The sequence below is a fragment of the Bos grunniens genome, chromosome 18, assembly GCF_055505025.1.
Source record: "Bos grunniens cultivar Pamir isolate PY7600 chromosome 18, Bosgru_T2T1.0, whole genome shotgun sequence".
NCBI lineage: Eukaryota > Metazoa > Chordata > Mammalia > Artiodactyla > Bovidae > Bos > Bos grunniens.
This window is the reverse complement of record NC_141182.1, coordinates 58359918-58375430: the sequence shown is the minus strand read 5'-3', so window position 1 is coordinate 58375430 and position 15513 is coordinate 58359918. Positions and strand designations below refer to the sequence as shown.

The window sequence follows — 15513 nt, the reverse complement described above, 5'->3', positions numbered from 1 at the left end:
AGAATATTTCCCAACTCATTATATGAGGCCATTTAGTTTTTAAAAATGCAATTCCATCTAGTCATAATTTCAGAAGTTTTTCTGTAGAAACTGACAGCCTGATCTTTAAATACAAATAGCAGTGTAAAAGGTCTAGAACAGAAAAAAAAAAAAAAAAACAACCTGTGAAAAAGAACAAAGTTGGTGGGTTGACACTACCTGACTTCAAGAATTTATATCAAGCTACAGTAATCATGGAAAAAGCAAGAGAGTTCCAGAAAAACATCTCTTTCTGCTTTATTGACTATGCCAAAGCCTTTGACTGTGTGGGTCACAATAAACTGTGGAAAATTCTGAAAGAGATGGGAATACCAGACCACCTGATCTTCCTCTTGAGAAATCTGTATGCAAGTCAGGAAGCAACAGTTAGAACTGGACATGGAACAACAGACTGGTTCCAAACAGGAAAAGGAGTACCTCAAGGCTGTATACTGTCACCCTGCTTATTTAACTTATATGCACGGTACATCATGAGAAATGCTCGACTGGAAGAAACACAAGCTGGAATCAAGATAGCTGGGAGAAATATCAATAACCTCAGATATGCAGATGACACCACCCTTATGGCAGAAAGTGAAAAGGAACTAAAAAGCCTCTTGATGAAAGTGAAAGTGGAGAGTGCAAAAGTTGGCTTAAAGCTCAACATTCAGAAAACGAAGATCATGGCATCCGGTCCCATCACTTCATGGGAAATAAATGGGGAAACAGTGTCAGACTTTATTTTTTGGGGCTCCAAAATCACTGCAGATGGTGACCGGAGCCATGAAATTAAAAGACGCTTACTCCTTGGAAGGAAAGTTATGACCAACCTAGATAGCATATTCAAAAGCAGAGACATTATTTTGCCAACAAAGGTTCATCTAGTCAAGGCTATGGTTTTTCCTGTGGTCATGTATGGATGTGAAAGTTGGACTGTGAAGAAGGCTGAGCGCTGAAGTAATTGATGCTTTTGAACTGTGGTGTTGGAGAAGACTCTTGAGAGTCCCTAGGACTGCAAGGAGATCCAACCAGTCCATTCTGAAGGAGATCAGCCCTGGGATTTCTTTGGAAGGAATGATGCTAAAGCTGAAACTCCAGTACTTTGGCCACCTCATGTGAAGAGTTGACTCATTGGAAAAGACTCTGATGCTGGGAGGGATTGGGGGCAGGAGGAGAAGGGGACGACAGAGGATGAGATGGCTGGATGGCATCACCGACTCGATGGACGTGAGTCTGGGTGAACTCTGGGAGTTGGTGATGGACAGGGAGGCCTGGCGTGCTGCGATTCATGGGGTCACAAAGAGTCGGACATGACTGAGCGACTGAACTGAACTGAACAGTAATCAAGACAGGGTGATATCCATGTCAATGTAGACAAATGAGTGGAGCAGAATAGAGTTCAGAAAAGACCTACATATATATGGCAACTGACATTTTTAAAAAGGAGCAAAGACAATAGAGTGGAGAAAAGCCTTTTCAACAAATGTTTTCTGGAACAAACATACATTTATATCAAAAAGAAAGGAATTTGGATCCATATGAGAGTCAATTCCTAGGTAGGTTGATAAGAAGTCTGGGGTCCCAGAGGAAGAGACAGGGGTCTGGAGTTGTGAAGGAGGAGAAAAGGACAAAGGCTTTTTTTCTATATTGCTTTGTCTTAGTCAACATAACAATGTATCCTGCTTGAGGACATGTTTCTCCTTCTTGAGAATCTTCTGACTAATCCTGTCATCTTAAAATGTATATGATGGCAGAGTCTGGTAAGACTTTTCTATTGTTAGTTCTAATCCCATTATCTTAACATGGAAATTGTGGGAGTGGGTCTGATAAGATCTTTACAATCTTGAGACATTCTTTTGATTTACTATAATAACCAATTGAAAAAAGTATGTAACTCTCTTGCCAAGACTAGCAAGGGGGGCACTCTCCGCCCCCTTCTGATATCTATGTCAGAGGCTTTCTCTGTCCTCTTGCTTTAATAAAACTCTGCTACACAAAAACTCTTGAGTGATCAAGCCTGGTCTCTGGTCCCAAAGCTAAATCTTCTTTTCTGGAGATCACAAATCTGACATCGTTCACCGTAAGTTATCACATACATTACACCAGATACATAACTCAAAATGTATAATAAGCCTAATGGAATAATAGGTTCATATTTCATAATGAAATAACAGTAAACCTAAATGAACATGCCCAAAAAACTCCAAAACTTCTAGAAGAAAAAAACTGGTGAAAATCCTCTGAATTTGTAGTTAGGTGTAGCTGTACCTAGATTCTTAGGTACAACATCAAAAGAATAAGTCCTTAAAAAAAGTTTAGACACTGGACTACATAAAAACTAAATCCTTCTGCTGTTCAAAACATATTGTTAAAGAGAATATTGAAAGTCAAGTCAAAGACCAGGAGAAAATCTTTGAAAAGCAAGTAACTGGTAAAGGAAGAATCTGTATTCAGAATATACAGAGAATTCTCAAAAATCAATAAGAAAACACAAGAAAATTGCAAAAGACTTGAACAGATACTCCAAGGAAGATATATGGATGGCCACTAAGCACATGAAACAATGCTCAGGATTATTAGCCATCACTAGCTAAATAAACTTTAAAACCACAAGTTACTGTTCCATACCTATTAGAATTAAAAAGAAAAACTATACAAAATGTGGAGACACCCAACAGCCACCCATCTGTTTCTCCTGGATATAAAGTACAGCCATTTCAGAGAACACTTTAGCAGTTTCTTGAAAAGTTAGATATACACCTACCACAGGATTTAGCCATTCAACCCCTGGGAATTTACTCAGGAGAAAGACAAACATATTATATAGACTTGAACATGAGTGTTCACAGAAGCTTTATCTGTAATAGCTAAAAACTGGAAACACAACTAGCCACCAACAGGTGAATTAATGAATGAACTAATCATTCCTTTCCACAATGGAATACAAACCAACAAAAAGGAACTGTGGATACACATAAGGATGAATTTCAAAATATTCAAGAAAATTAGAGATATCAAGGGAACATTTCATGCAAAGACAGGCTCAATAAAGGACAGAAATGGTATGGACCTAACAGAAGCAGAAGATATTAAGAAGAGCTGGCAAAAATACACAGAACTATACAAAAAAGATCTTCACGACCCAGATAATCACGATGGTGTGATCATTCACCTAGAGCCAGACATCCTGAAATGCGAAGTCGAGTGGGCCTTAGGAAGCTAGTGGAGGTGATGGAATTCCAGTTGAGCTATTTCAAATCCTAAAAGATATTGCTGTGAAAGTGCTGCACTCAATATGTCAGAAAATTTGGAAAACTCAGCAGTGGCCACAGGATTGGAAAAGATCAGTTTTCATTCCAATCCCAAAGAAAGGCAATGCCAAAGAATGCTCAAACTACCACACAATTGCACTCATCTCACACGCTAGTAAAGTGATGCTTAAAATTTTCCAAGCCAGGCATCAGCAATACATGAACCATGAACTTCCAGATGTTCAAGCTAGTTTTAGAAAAGGCAGAGGAACCAGAGATCAAATTCCCAACATCCGTGGGATCACTGAAACAGCAAGAGAGTTCCAGAAAAATATCCATTTCTGCTTTATTGACTATGCCAAAGCTTTTGACTGCGTGGATCACAATAAACTGTGGAAAATTCTAAAAGAAATGGGAATACCAGACCACCTGACCTGCCTCTTGAGAAACCTATATGCAGGTCAGGAAGCAACAGTTAGAACTGGACATGGCCAGGTTCGATGCATGATATAGGATGCTTGGGGCTGGTGCACTGGGATGACCCAGAGGGATGGTGTGGGGAGGGAGGTGGGAGGGGGGGTCAGGATGGGGAACACGTGTACATGCGCGGCGGATTCATGTTGATGTATGGCAAAACCAATACAATATTGTAAAGTAATTAACCTTCAATTTAAATTTATATTAAAAAAAAAAAAAAACTGGACATGGAACAACGGACTGGTTCCAAATAAGAAAAGGAGTACGTCAAGGTTGTATATTGTCACTCTGCTTATAACTTATATGCAAAGTACATCATGAGAAACGCTGGGCTGGAAGATGCACAAGCTGGAATCAAGATTGCCGGGAGAAGTATCAATAACCTCAGATATGCAGATGACACCACCCTTATGGCAGAAAGTGAAGAGGAACTCAAAAGCCTCTTGATGAAAGTGAAAGAGGAGAGTGAAAAAGTTGGCTTAAAGCTCAACATTCAGAAAACTAAGATCATGGCATCCAGTCCCATAACTTCATGGCAAATAAATGGGGAAACAGTGGTTAACTTTATTTGGGGGGGGGGGCTCCAAAATCACTGCAGATGGTGACTGCAGCAATGAAATTAAAAGATGTTTACTCCTTGGAAGAAAAGTTATGACCAACCTAGACAGCATATTAAAAGAGACATTACTTTGCCAACAAAGGTCCGTCTAGTCAAGGCTATGGTGTTTCCAGTAGTCATGCATGGATGTGAGTTGGACTATAAAGAAAGCTGAGCACCAAAGAATTGATGCTTTTGAACTGTGGTGTTGGAGAAGACTCTTGAGAGTCCCTTGGACTGCAAGGAGATCCAACCTGTTCATCCTAGAGGAAATCAGTCCTGAATATTCATTGGAAGGACTGATACTAAAACTGAAACTCCAATGCTTTGGCCACCTGATGTGAAGAACTGAATCATTGGGAAAAACTCTGATGCTGGGAAAGATTGAAGGCAGGAGAAGAAGGGGACGACAGAGGATGAGATGGTTGGATGGCATCACCGGCTCAATGGACATGAGTCTGAGTAAACTCCGGGAGTTGGTGATGGACAGGAAGGCCTGGCATGCTGCAGTCCATGGGGTCACAAAGAGTCGGACTCAACTGAGCGACTGAACTGAACTGAATGCTGATGAAACAAGTTAGTATGAAAATGAATGTACACTGTATGATTCAATTTACATAAACTTTTTAAAAATATAAAGTAACCTATTGTAATGTAGAATAGATTGGTGGTTGAATAGATCAGTGGTTGCTTGGGGAGGTGTGCGGAATATGACAGGCAGAGATTAAAAGGAACACAATGAAACTTCTCAAGAAGACAGGTTATGTTCACTGTCTTCATGGTGTTGACACTTTCATAAGTATATGGGAGTGGAAATTTGAGTGCACAGAGGATCAAGGAAAATTTCTGGGGTGAGAAACGTTTTAAAATTGAACTGTGTAACTCTAGAAATTCAAAGTACTGAAGTGTATATTTGTACTTAGTGACTTTTCAGCAAATAAAACTACAATTAAAAAAAGACTTCCTTTTCTACAGTAAAAAAAAACCAAACCAACCAAAGAAAGAACCCATCAACTGAAATTTCCAAAAAAGGTCAAGGAAAAGAGTTCACCAAGAAATAAAAGTAGCCAGAAATCTCGGGGAGAGAAAAAAAAGGCGCCATAAATTTTTAAGTGAAGTGGTAGAATCAGAAAGTAATCAGAAAGTCAAAATGGATTAATGAAATTATAATCGAATACTTTTGAATACTGTATGTCAACACTACCTCCATTAATGAATACATTTGATTCCACACACCATGCCAGTGGTTCACCAACCTGAGTTGATACTACTGGAACTATTTTTAAAAAGTATAAATATCTCAGATGTAAATATGTTGAGAACAGAGAAATTAAGTGATACAGTCACCTATCATGCTTACACAGATAATCCAAAATGTTAAAAAAAAAAATCTCCTTTGATATAAAACCGCCTATTAAAAAAATTCGCACTGCAGAACAGAATATAGGGTAAGGGAGAAGCTTTTACTTGAGTAAGAATGACCCTAAGCGGAAATATCCAAAAGTATAATAAACCTGGAGGCAAGAGGAATGGAAACTATATTAGATTACATTAAAAACAGTAAATTTATAACTACATCAACCACACTGAAATTGGTGAGGACGGTGAGAACAGTGGTGATGCGGGGAGCCAAAGTTTTTAGTAGGGTCCTTGAGGACAGACTACAAGGAGAGAATTGTACTCGGATTAACTGGGGAAATGCAGTCTTCAAGTCTGTTTACGGCATTTGACCCTGAGCCTACGGATTCTCCAGGGACCCCGGGCCTCCTCAAATACTGAAAGCCCCCACCAGGCCATCTAAATGCCAGATTAAACTCCAAACATGACCAGGAAACCAAGCGACAGCCCCTAACCCAGGTGTCTCTAACAAAGTCGCAGGTTAACCAGGACGAGACATCGCGTTCACCGATACAAACTTTCATCACAGTTCGCAATCACGGAGCCCCACAAGCAAAGCGATCCAAACCCTGACTGAGTCGGACCTTCGGTCAATGATTTCTTCAGACTCTGAATCACAGATTGCCAAAGGCCTCATCATTAACTCCGAGAAGTCTCTGAGGCCGAATCTAAATAAAATCCCAATTACGGTCCTTCACACATGCTCCGGTTTCACAGACCCCACAGGCCGTGAATACAAGCCCAGAACCCGACTCACCTGATCCCAAACCCGTCCAGACACCACTGGCAGCAACAGAATGCTGGAGCCCACTTTCTCTACCGACGCTTTCACAGTCCCTCGGGACGCCTACCTGCTGGTTCAGGTTATCAGCCGACGACCTTGGAGCGCTGCCGGGATTTCCGGATTCCGTCAGCAGACTCCGCTTTATGACGTAACATGGCCCCACCCACCTCGGCGTTTTTGACGAGACAGGCCGTGGGAAGAAATTGAAATCATTCCTGGCACCCTAAATGCTTTTACCTCCTGGTTGCAAGGAATAACCAACCATTCTGTACTAACTGCGTTAAGATTTCAGAGGTCAATGTCGTTCCAAGGCCAACGTGGCGAGTTCAGCCGCCTGAGGAAAAAAAACTTTAGAGCTGGAGTCCGACGGGCGCGGCCATCTTAGAAGGCAGGTGTCCGTACGACGGAAAGGGCTCAGGCGCCCGGTGACTTGGGAAGATTAAAGATAGAAGCCGATACCTTTCTGGAGAGGCAGCGGCCACTGAGTTGACAAAAGTAGTGGTCACTTATAATCTTAGGTTTGTGGAGACAGCAGTTAAATGTGGGGTGGGTAAAGGCTTATGTAGTTTATTAGAATTAACAGCTTTTGTAGAGGTGTGCATGCAGAGTCACTTCAGTCGTGTCCGACTCTTTGCGATCCCATGGGCTGTAGCCCGCCAGGTTCTTTTGTCCATGGGATTCTCCAAGCAAGAATACAGGAGTGGCTTCCCATGCCCTTCTGCGGGGGACTGTCCAGACCCAGGGATCGAACCTTGGGCATCTGCATTTCAAGCAGATTGTTTACCTCTAGTTCAGTCGCTCAGTTGTGTCCGCCTCTTTGCCACCGGCTAAACCAGGGGTAATAGCTAAAGGTACATCTCGATTAAAAAAAAAAAAAAAAAAAGCTAATGGACACATAACGACATCTAGTGGGTAAGGGGATGAGGTGAAAATGTGTGAACTACGTGTTTTAAAAAGTAAATGGTGACAGTGGGGCATTTGAGAATGTAAAATTATAAGATAATGCAATTATCATACTTGGCATAGTTCACAAATGAAAAAAAACAATGCTTTAAAATGTTATTTTTATGTAGGCATGGGAAGTTTAATTCTAGAGGGTTTAAAGATTTTTAGAAGGCAACCTAGATCCAATTTAAATTTTTCATTCTTTGACCAAGCAATTCTAATTCCAACAATTTATTTGGTAAAAAGTTTTACTAACCACAGAGGCTTTTGTAGTAAACAAAGGAAAAGCCTAAGTGTACTGTAAAGATGCTTTGGTAAATTATGGGCTATCCACTCAGTATAACAGTATATAACATTTAAAGATTGTTAGTATAAATAAGGAAAATGGTTTTTCCAGTAGTCATGTATGGATATGAGAGTTGGACTATAAAGAAAGCTGAGCACCAAAGAATTGATGCTTTTGAACTGTGGCGTTGCAGAAGACTCTCGAGAGTCCCTTGGACTGCAAGGAGATCCAACCAGATGATCCTAAAGGAAATCAGTCCTGAATATTCATTGGAATGACTAATGCTGAAGCTGAAACTCCAATACTTTGGCCACCTGATGCAAAGAACTGACCCATCTGAAAAGACCCTGATGCTAGGAAAGATTGAAGGCAGGAGGAGAAGGGGACGACAGAGAATGAGATGATTAGATGGCATTACTGACTCAATGGACATGAGTTTGAGTAAACTCTGGGAGTTGGTGATGGACAAGGAGGCCTGGCTTGCTGCAGTCCCTGGGGTTGCAAAGAGTTGGACATAACTGAGCAACTGAACTGAACTGTTTTTGAAAATTCTGATTGGTTAAATATTTAGCTTGCATTATTTTAGGGTTTGTGCTTATGAGTAGAGAATATCATAAATTTTCACATTCCCAGTTTTTGCAATTCTTCATTGTTAGTATCTTTGTATAGTAATTATGTTTTACTTTATTATAAAAACAGACCCATTTTAGAAAAGTTTTAGAATACTGAATGATGTAGCTGTTCATAATAAATACAGACTTGTCTCATTTTTCTTTTGTAAAAAATATACTTACCCGCATCTGAAATTTGGAGAATACATCGTTAAGTGTTTTGCTCTTAGGTACAATATGGGTGACAAAATTTGTTTACGTATGCTTTTTAATTTTTAGGTATTAAGAATTTGTTTTCGTAATTTCTTAATAGTATTACATTCCCTTCAGGGATTAAATTTCAGCCCTATTCACCTGAGATGTCAAACTCTGAAAGGTGAGTTGAACATGTGGTCCAGAGAACTCGGGGCAGCCCATTCTGTGACTCTGACTGATCAGTTTCAGGAATGAGTGGCTGTGACCCTGCCATGGCAGCATGTGTAGGTTCACAGAAGGACAAGTAGTAGAAAGGATCTGAGGACCTGGTAGGTGGGGCCCTCATGTCTGATTCCTTGTTGTAGAATATCTGCCCAGAATCCATCCTGTGACAGTGTGGGGTGGGAGTGGCTGCACTAATCCGGGATTTAGGGCAGAGCTGTTCAAATTTAAGTATAGATCAGAAAGGTCATTTTATAAACCCAGAGTCTGGGGTCTCCAGTCTCACAGGTTCTGGTTTGGGTCTGCAGTGTGACTGAAGAGCTTGCATCTTTTACAAGCCTCTCAGAGAATCCTGAGGCAGGAAGCCCAGAGAAAACACTTAGAAAAACATCTAGAGTGTTCCTGGCTCACAACAGATCTTGTTGGCTCCCCCTGGTACATTTAGGTGTTGATTCAAATTACATTTGCCCAGAAGAGCCTTCGTTGGAAACACTTTCTAAAATAGCTTCCCCATGACAGCGTATGTACTAGCCTTAATATTTCTCCAAAACATTTATCAGAACTGATATTCTGATGTGTATTTTACTCAGTCACCTTCACTAGACTCTATGCTCCACGAAGGCCGTGGCTTTGCCTGTTTTGTTCTGATGAGTCTCCAGTGACTAAAACAGTGTCTGGCCAAATGTAGATGCTTAACAAATATTTTTAAAGGAATGAATTACTCACCATGCAGTTGGATATTGAATACTGCCACAATACTGTATGGCAAATGTCCTTTTCTTTTTCCCCTAAAAGCAAGACTCATCATTTATAAACTGAGTTAAATATCCTTATTATATCAAAGAAAATAACTGGATAGAGACAAGAGAATAGATCTATTGCTTGGAAAACTAAGAATTTATTGCAAGCAGACCTGCCCAAAAAGAATTGATAAAGGAGACTGACAAAAAGAAAATAACAGAAGGAAACATGTGACATCAGGAATGAAGAAAAAGGAATGGAAAGGGTAAATAGGTCATCAAATATAATAGGCTAGTCTCCTTTCGAGTTTTTTAAAGTTACATTGGGTGGTTGAAAGCAGACATGACAACTTTACCTGATATGGTTCTCAATGTAGGTAGAAGTGTTGAGATATCACTGTTACGGAACTGTAAATTAAGGCCATCATTATCTACTACCACGTACGTGACAGGATGGCTGGAATCAAGTATGACAGTGCCAACTGCTAGAAAAGACATGGAACATCCAGGGTGTTCATACACTACTGGTGAGAATGTTAATTAGTACAGCCACTAAAGAAAAATTTGGCAGTTTCTTATAAAGTTAAACACAAATGTAACATATGACAGCTGGGTATTTACTCCAAAGGAACAAATACTTACTTTGCCATAAAGTTGGGTCCATAAATGTTCATAGGGTTTTATTCAAAACAATGAAACACTGGAAAACAACCCAGACATCTGTCAATAGTTAATAGATAGTTATTGTACATCCATACAAAAGAATACTATTAACAAGTAAAACTATTTATACACCAAAAAAATTGGATGGATCTTAACAGCAATTTGCTGAGTGAAACGAAACCTATCTCAAAGGCTACACACAGTATGATTCCATTTTAACAGCATTGTTGAAATAACCAAGTTGGAGTGATGGAATTTGACCAGTGGTCACCATGGTCAGGGTTGGGGGAAGAGTGTGACCACAGAGGGGTAACATGAGGATGTTTCTTTGTGTGGGCACAATTCTGCATCCCAATTGTGGTGGGGTTTACAGAAATCTTATGTATAAGATAAAATTTCTTAAAACTATATACTAAAAACAAAAAACTTCATAAAATTAGTGCATGCAAAAACCTACTAAAATCCAAATAAGATCCAGTTTACTTAACAGCACTGCACCAATGTCATTTTTTGGGGTTTGATGATGTATTATGGTTATGTAAGATAACACCACTGAAGAAACTGAGTAAGGGTATGTGGGAACTTGCTATATTTTGTAATTACTTGGGAGTCTAAAACTATTTCAAAACGAATTTTAGAAAAATCATTTTTAAAGTCTTTGTAAACTACCTAATCCTACTTATAAACTTAGATAAATACATCGTTATGTTGGATTACATTTATGAATATATTCCTTTTTACTTTGAAGTACATTGTAGACAGCTGAATTTAGAACCTAAGAAATGCAAGAGTGAAACATATAATAATACAAAGTGGGCACAGAACACTCCTGTATTGTATATAACAATACAAATTAGTGTCGAGACTAGCCCACTTTAAAATTATGGAATCATTGATATGGTTCAAGGTATTCTGCCCCAAAATGGACATCAGGTGTATAATAAATTTAGACATGTGATAGAAAGTTCAAGTATATGTCATTTTCATGAGGTTTCTTTCCTTCAAAATTCTGATATTTTGCTAAAGTTACTCCATATTTAGTGGGTCCATAACCATTTTATTTCTGTGTGAATTCATGAAAAGCAATGAGGCAGAATGTATCACTGAAATCCTGCCATATTCATTGCCATCTGAAAATTTTTCTCCAGCATGCATATCAGGCAACTTACTGAGGTTTTATTTCCAGGCAAAGGCTTTCCCACGATCATCATATTGTTACTATGTATGAGCTCATTGGTGATCTATTATGATCACTGATGAGATAGGGTTTTTTATTTCCATAGAAGGCTTTCCTAGCCTCTCCATTCATAGGATTTATCTTAGCATACACTTTTCATATAATTACTACCTAAAAATGCTTCCTTGAGCTTTTTCTGCATTGAATGTATCAGAGCTTTTCCTACATGTTAATTTAGACATACAATGTTAGGTAACTGATCACTGAAGGCACTAGCACATTCTCTTCATTAAATTTCACCCCTATGCAAATTTCATATTTCCTAAGGGTGAAATCTAGCAGCAGGCTAATCTACACTGACGATAGTCAAGTATGCTAGGAGCACACTTATGTTTAAACAGTTCACTGAACTATCATCTTTTTTATCCTAAAAAATTCACTTGTATATAATGAGTTCAGAGTTTCTACAAAGAATTATATACTTTGACCTATATGTTTCTCATGTGTATTAACAAGGGTTGACAAAAGATTACCCCCAATCACTGGATTCATAGTCTGTCTCTTTTATGAGTTCTTTGAGGTACAATGAGTGTTGAATTTGTGTTGAAGGCTTTCTCACATCAATTGCATACATACAGTTTGTCTCCTGTGTAAATTTTCTGGTGAGTAATGAGACCAATACCAATGCTGAATAGGATTTTCCACAGTCAGTATATATAAAGGTTAGAAATCTCTGATGTTGGACAAACCTATTTTCTTCCTGTAGGTGTAATCATAGTCATCGCTTTAATGGTTTGTTTCCATTATGAGTTCTCTGATGTACAAGGAGATTCCTTTTTGAGGAGAAGCCTTTTCCACAATCACTGCATACAAAAGGTTTCTCTCCTGTATGAGTCCGCTGATGAACCACTAGACGGCTTTTCACAAAGAAGCCTTTGCCACATTCACTGCAGGCATAAGGTTTCTCTCCAGTATGAATCTGCTGATGTAAAATGAGCTCTGTTTCCATGACAAAACCTTTTCCACATTCACTGCATATATAGGACTTCTCTCCCATATGAATTTGTTGATGTACAATGAGATAGCGTTTCATGGTGAAACCTTTTCCACACTCACTGCATGTAAAGGGTTTCTCTCCAGTATGAGTTCGCTGATGTACCACAAGATTGCTCTTAAAGGCAAACTCTTTTCCACATTCATTGCATGTATAGGGTTTCTCTCCAGTGTGAGTTCGCTGATGTATCATTAGTGCACTGTTCACAACGAAGCCTTTCCCACATTCACTGCATCGGTAAGGTTTTTCACCAGTATGTGTTCGCTGATGCACGACCAGCCGACTCTTTAATGGGAAGCCTTTCCCACACTCACTGCAGATGTAGGGTTTCTCTCCAGTGTGAGTTCGTTGATGTACGGTAAGCATGCTCTTCAAGGTGAAGCCTTTTCCACATTCACTACATACATAGGATTTCTCTACTGTATGAGTCTTCTGATGTACAATCAGATTACCCTTCCTGGAAAAGCCTTTTCCACATTCATTGCACATATACGGCTTCTCTCCTGTATGAATTCGCTGATGTTCGGTCAGACGGCTCTTCATAATGAAACCTTTCCCACATTCATTGCATATGTAGGGTTTCTCTCCTGTATGATTCCGTTGGTGGATGATGACATAGTGCTTTGTGGTAAAGCCTTTCCCACATTCACTGCAGATGTATGGTTTCTCTCCGGTGTGAGTTCGCTGGTGTATAGTGAGCATGCTCTTTGCAGTGAAGCCTTTTCCACATTCACTACATACATAGGATTTCTCTCCAGTATGATTTCGCTGATGTAAGATGAGATTACGCTTCCCTGGGAAGCCTTTTCCACAGTCACTGCATACATAAGGTTTCTCTCCTGTGTGAGTTCGCTGGTGTTCAATCAGACGGCTCTTCGTGATGAAGACTTTTCCACAATCACTGCATATAAAAGATTTCTCTCTCTCATGAATTCTCTGATGTTCATTGAGCCTGGACTTCCGGGAGAATACTTTTGCACACAGATTGCATCCATAAGGTTTCTCTCCTGTATGAACTCTCTGATGATCAGTGAGCTGAGACTTCTTAACAAAGGCTTTCCCACATTCACTGCATATATGGGCTTTCTCTATGTTGTGAGTTATTTGGTGCTTAATGACTTGGGACTTAGTGCTGATGGGTTTTGCACTTACAGGGCATTTAACTGGAGAATGACATTTTTCATGTTTACCAAACAGAAATGATTTCCCATCTCCATTACATTTAGTAGAGTTTTTAATTTCATAGCTTTGGCTCTGAATGACTAAACTTGAATTTGACTTCAAAGTTTTTATATAGAACTCAAACATATCATGATTTTGCCTGAAACAGAAATAACTTTGGCTTTGAAGAACAGGATTTCCAAATGTATTACGTTCCTGGTATTGTTCAATACCTTTCAGCATTTTTTTATTTTCCCAGTCAACCTGCAGATGATTACCAATGTTGCCAGTTTCTAGGAAAGAAGAGAATAATGAATCCTTTTTATTCCTGTTTGGAATAAAATTGGTTAAAAAATTCCTTGGTGTTTTTTTAAAAATGGTACTTTAGTGGCAACCTTATAACAACAGTATGAAACAAACACTCCCTGTATAAATGTTCCTTATTTCTTACACATTGGTAAAACCAAAGTAATACAGGGACTTCCCTGGTGGGCCAGTGGTCAAGACTCTGTACTTCCACTGTAGGGCACATGGGTTTGATCCCACATGCCAAAATTTAAAAAAAAAAAAAAAAATTTAAAGTGTGGCCAAAAATTTAAAAAAACAAACAAACAAAAAAAAACACAAAGATTTCTTCTTGAGCTGAGGCCTGGAAGGTGGAATTCCACAGCCAGAGAAGTGAAACAGATTTGTGACAGGGTTCAAAGGAGTTATAAAATCCAAGGAAGGCAAAAACAAGACAAACAAAAATCAAGATGTAAAATAAAATCAAGGATCAGATCTCAGAAGCAAAAACGGGTATATTTCCCTCTCAAGGCCTAAAAGTTCTTTTATGGGAAGAGCTATGCAGAGGCACAATTTCTGCATTTTCAGACACTCCCCAGCCTCTTCTCCCTGTCTAGCTCAGGACATCTGCAATTACCAACCATTTCTCACTCACCTGGCCAGGTATGACTGTGTATTTCATCTTCTGTCATCCATCGTTCTTCCCCTTGTTCCAACTTGAACAGCACATCTGATTTGCTGACTCGATACCCTGTTTATGGGAAATGATAGAAGACTTAGTCCCACTGAATTGGGCTGGGGCTGGTCAAGACAGGAGAATTTTACATTTGAGGGATTGGTTTTCACATCTGCCAAGCAGAGGCTTTGCACTCAGGAGAGACTCATGGGATGTTATGATATGATGATATCGCTTTGGTCTCCACCCATGGTTTCTGGCAGAGAGCTTCTGCAGCCCTCATAGGGACTTCCCTGGTGGTCCAGTGGCTAAGACTCCAAGCTCCCAATGCAGAGGGCCTGGGTTTGATCCATGGTCATGGAACTAGATCCCATATGCTGTAACTAAAGATCCCATATGCCACAACAGAGCTTGAAGATCCTTTTTGCCACAACTAAGACCTGGTGTGTGTACTAAGTCACTTCAGTTGTGTCTGACTCTTTGTGACCCTACAGACTCTAACCCGCTAGGTTCTCTGTCCATGGGATTCTTCAGCATGAATACTGGAGTGGGTTGCCATGACCTTCTCCAGGGGATCTTCCTGACCCAGGGATCAAACCATAGTCTCTTGTATCTCCTACACTGGCAGGCGGGTTCTTTACCACTAGCGCCACCTGGGAAGACCTGGCACAGCCAAATAAATATTTTTAAAATTAAAATAAAAATGAAGCCCTTGTAATTTCCTATGTGAGAGGCATGGCAGAAACCTCTTTTGTTACAGCATTTGGTCAAATTCCAGTTGCTGGCACAAGAACTTCCAACACCCTTGGTCTCCAAGAGTGATGGGTGTCTTCTGTGTGCTGATAAGATGACTGGTGACTAGGGGCCCTAGGGAGTTTAAGAGTGGAGACTGGCTGCCAGAAAAACCAAGGCATGAACAGAAGGTTAGAAATTTCAGCTCCTCCTACCCCTGCCATGAGCTTCCCTGATAGC

General features: G+C 39.8%; 2 protein-coding genes and 1 long non-coding RNA gene across 6 annotated transcripts in view; 1 reads left to right on the top strand and 2 right to left on the bottom strand.

Moving 5' to 3' along the window:
* Positions 1 to 6632, bottom strand: part of ZNF614 (zinc finger protein 614) — a 20719-nt gene extending 14087 nt beyond the window's left edge. The window contains 1 exon segment of the mRNA XM_086353836.1: positions 6500 to 6632. The gene's annotated coding sequence lies outside the window, so the exon portion shown is untranslated.
* Positions 1 to 15513, top strand: part of LOC147354400 (uncharacterized) — a 22633-nt gene that overhangs the window by 4069 nt on the left and 3051 nt on the right. The window lies entirely within an intron of this gene.
* LOC147354399 (uncharacterized) overlaps positions 9664 to 15513 on the bottom strand; it is a 12083-nt gene continuing 6233 nt past the window's right edge. For all 4 annotated transcript variants that reach the window (XM_086353781.1, XM_086353782.1, XM_086353784.1 and 1 more), the window contains 2 exons: positions 14521 to 14616; positions 9664 to 13873 (listed from right to left, as the gene is read on the bottom strand). In XM_086353781.1, coding sequence (XP_086209907.1) covers positions 12144 to 13873; positions 14521 to 14616 — 1826 coding nt within the window. In that variant the 3' untranslated portion in view covers positions 9664 to 12143. The remainder of the gene's footprint in view (positions 13874 to 14520; positions 14617 to 15513) is intronic.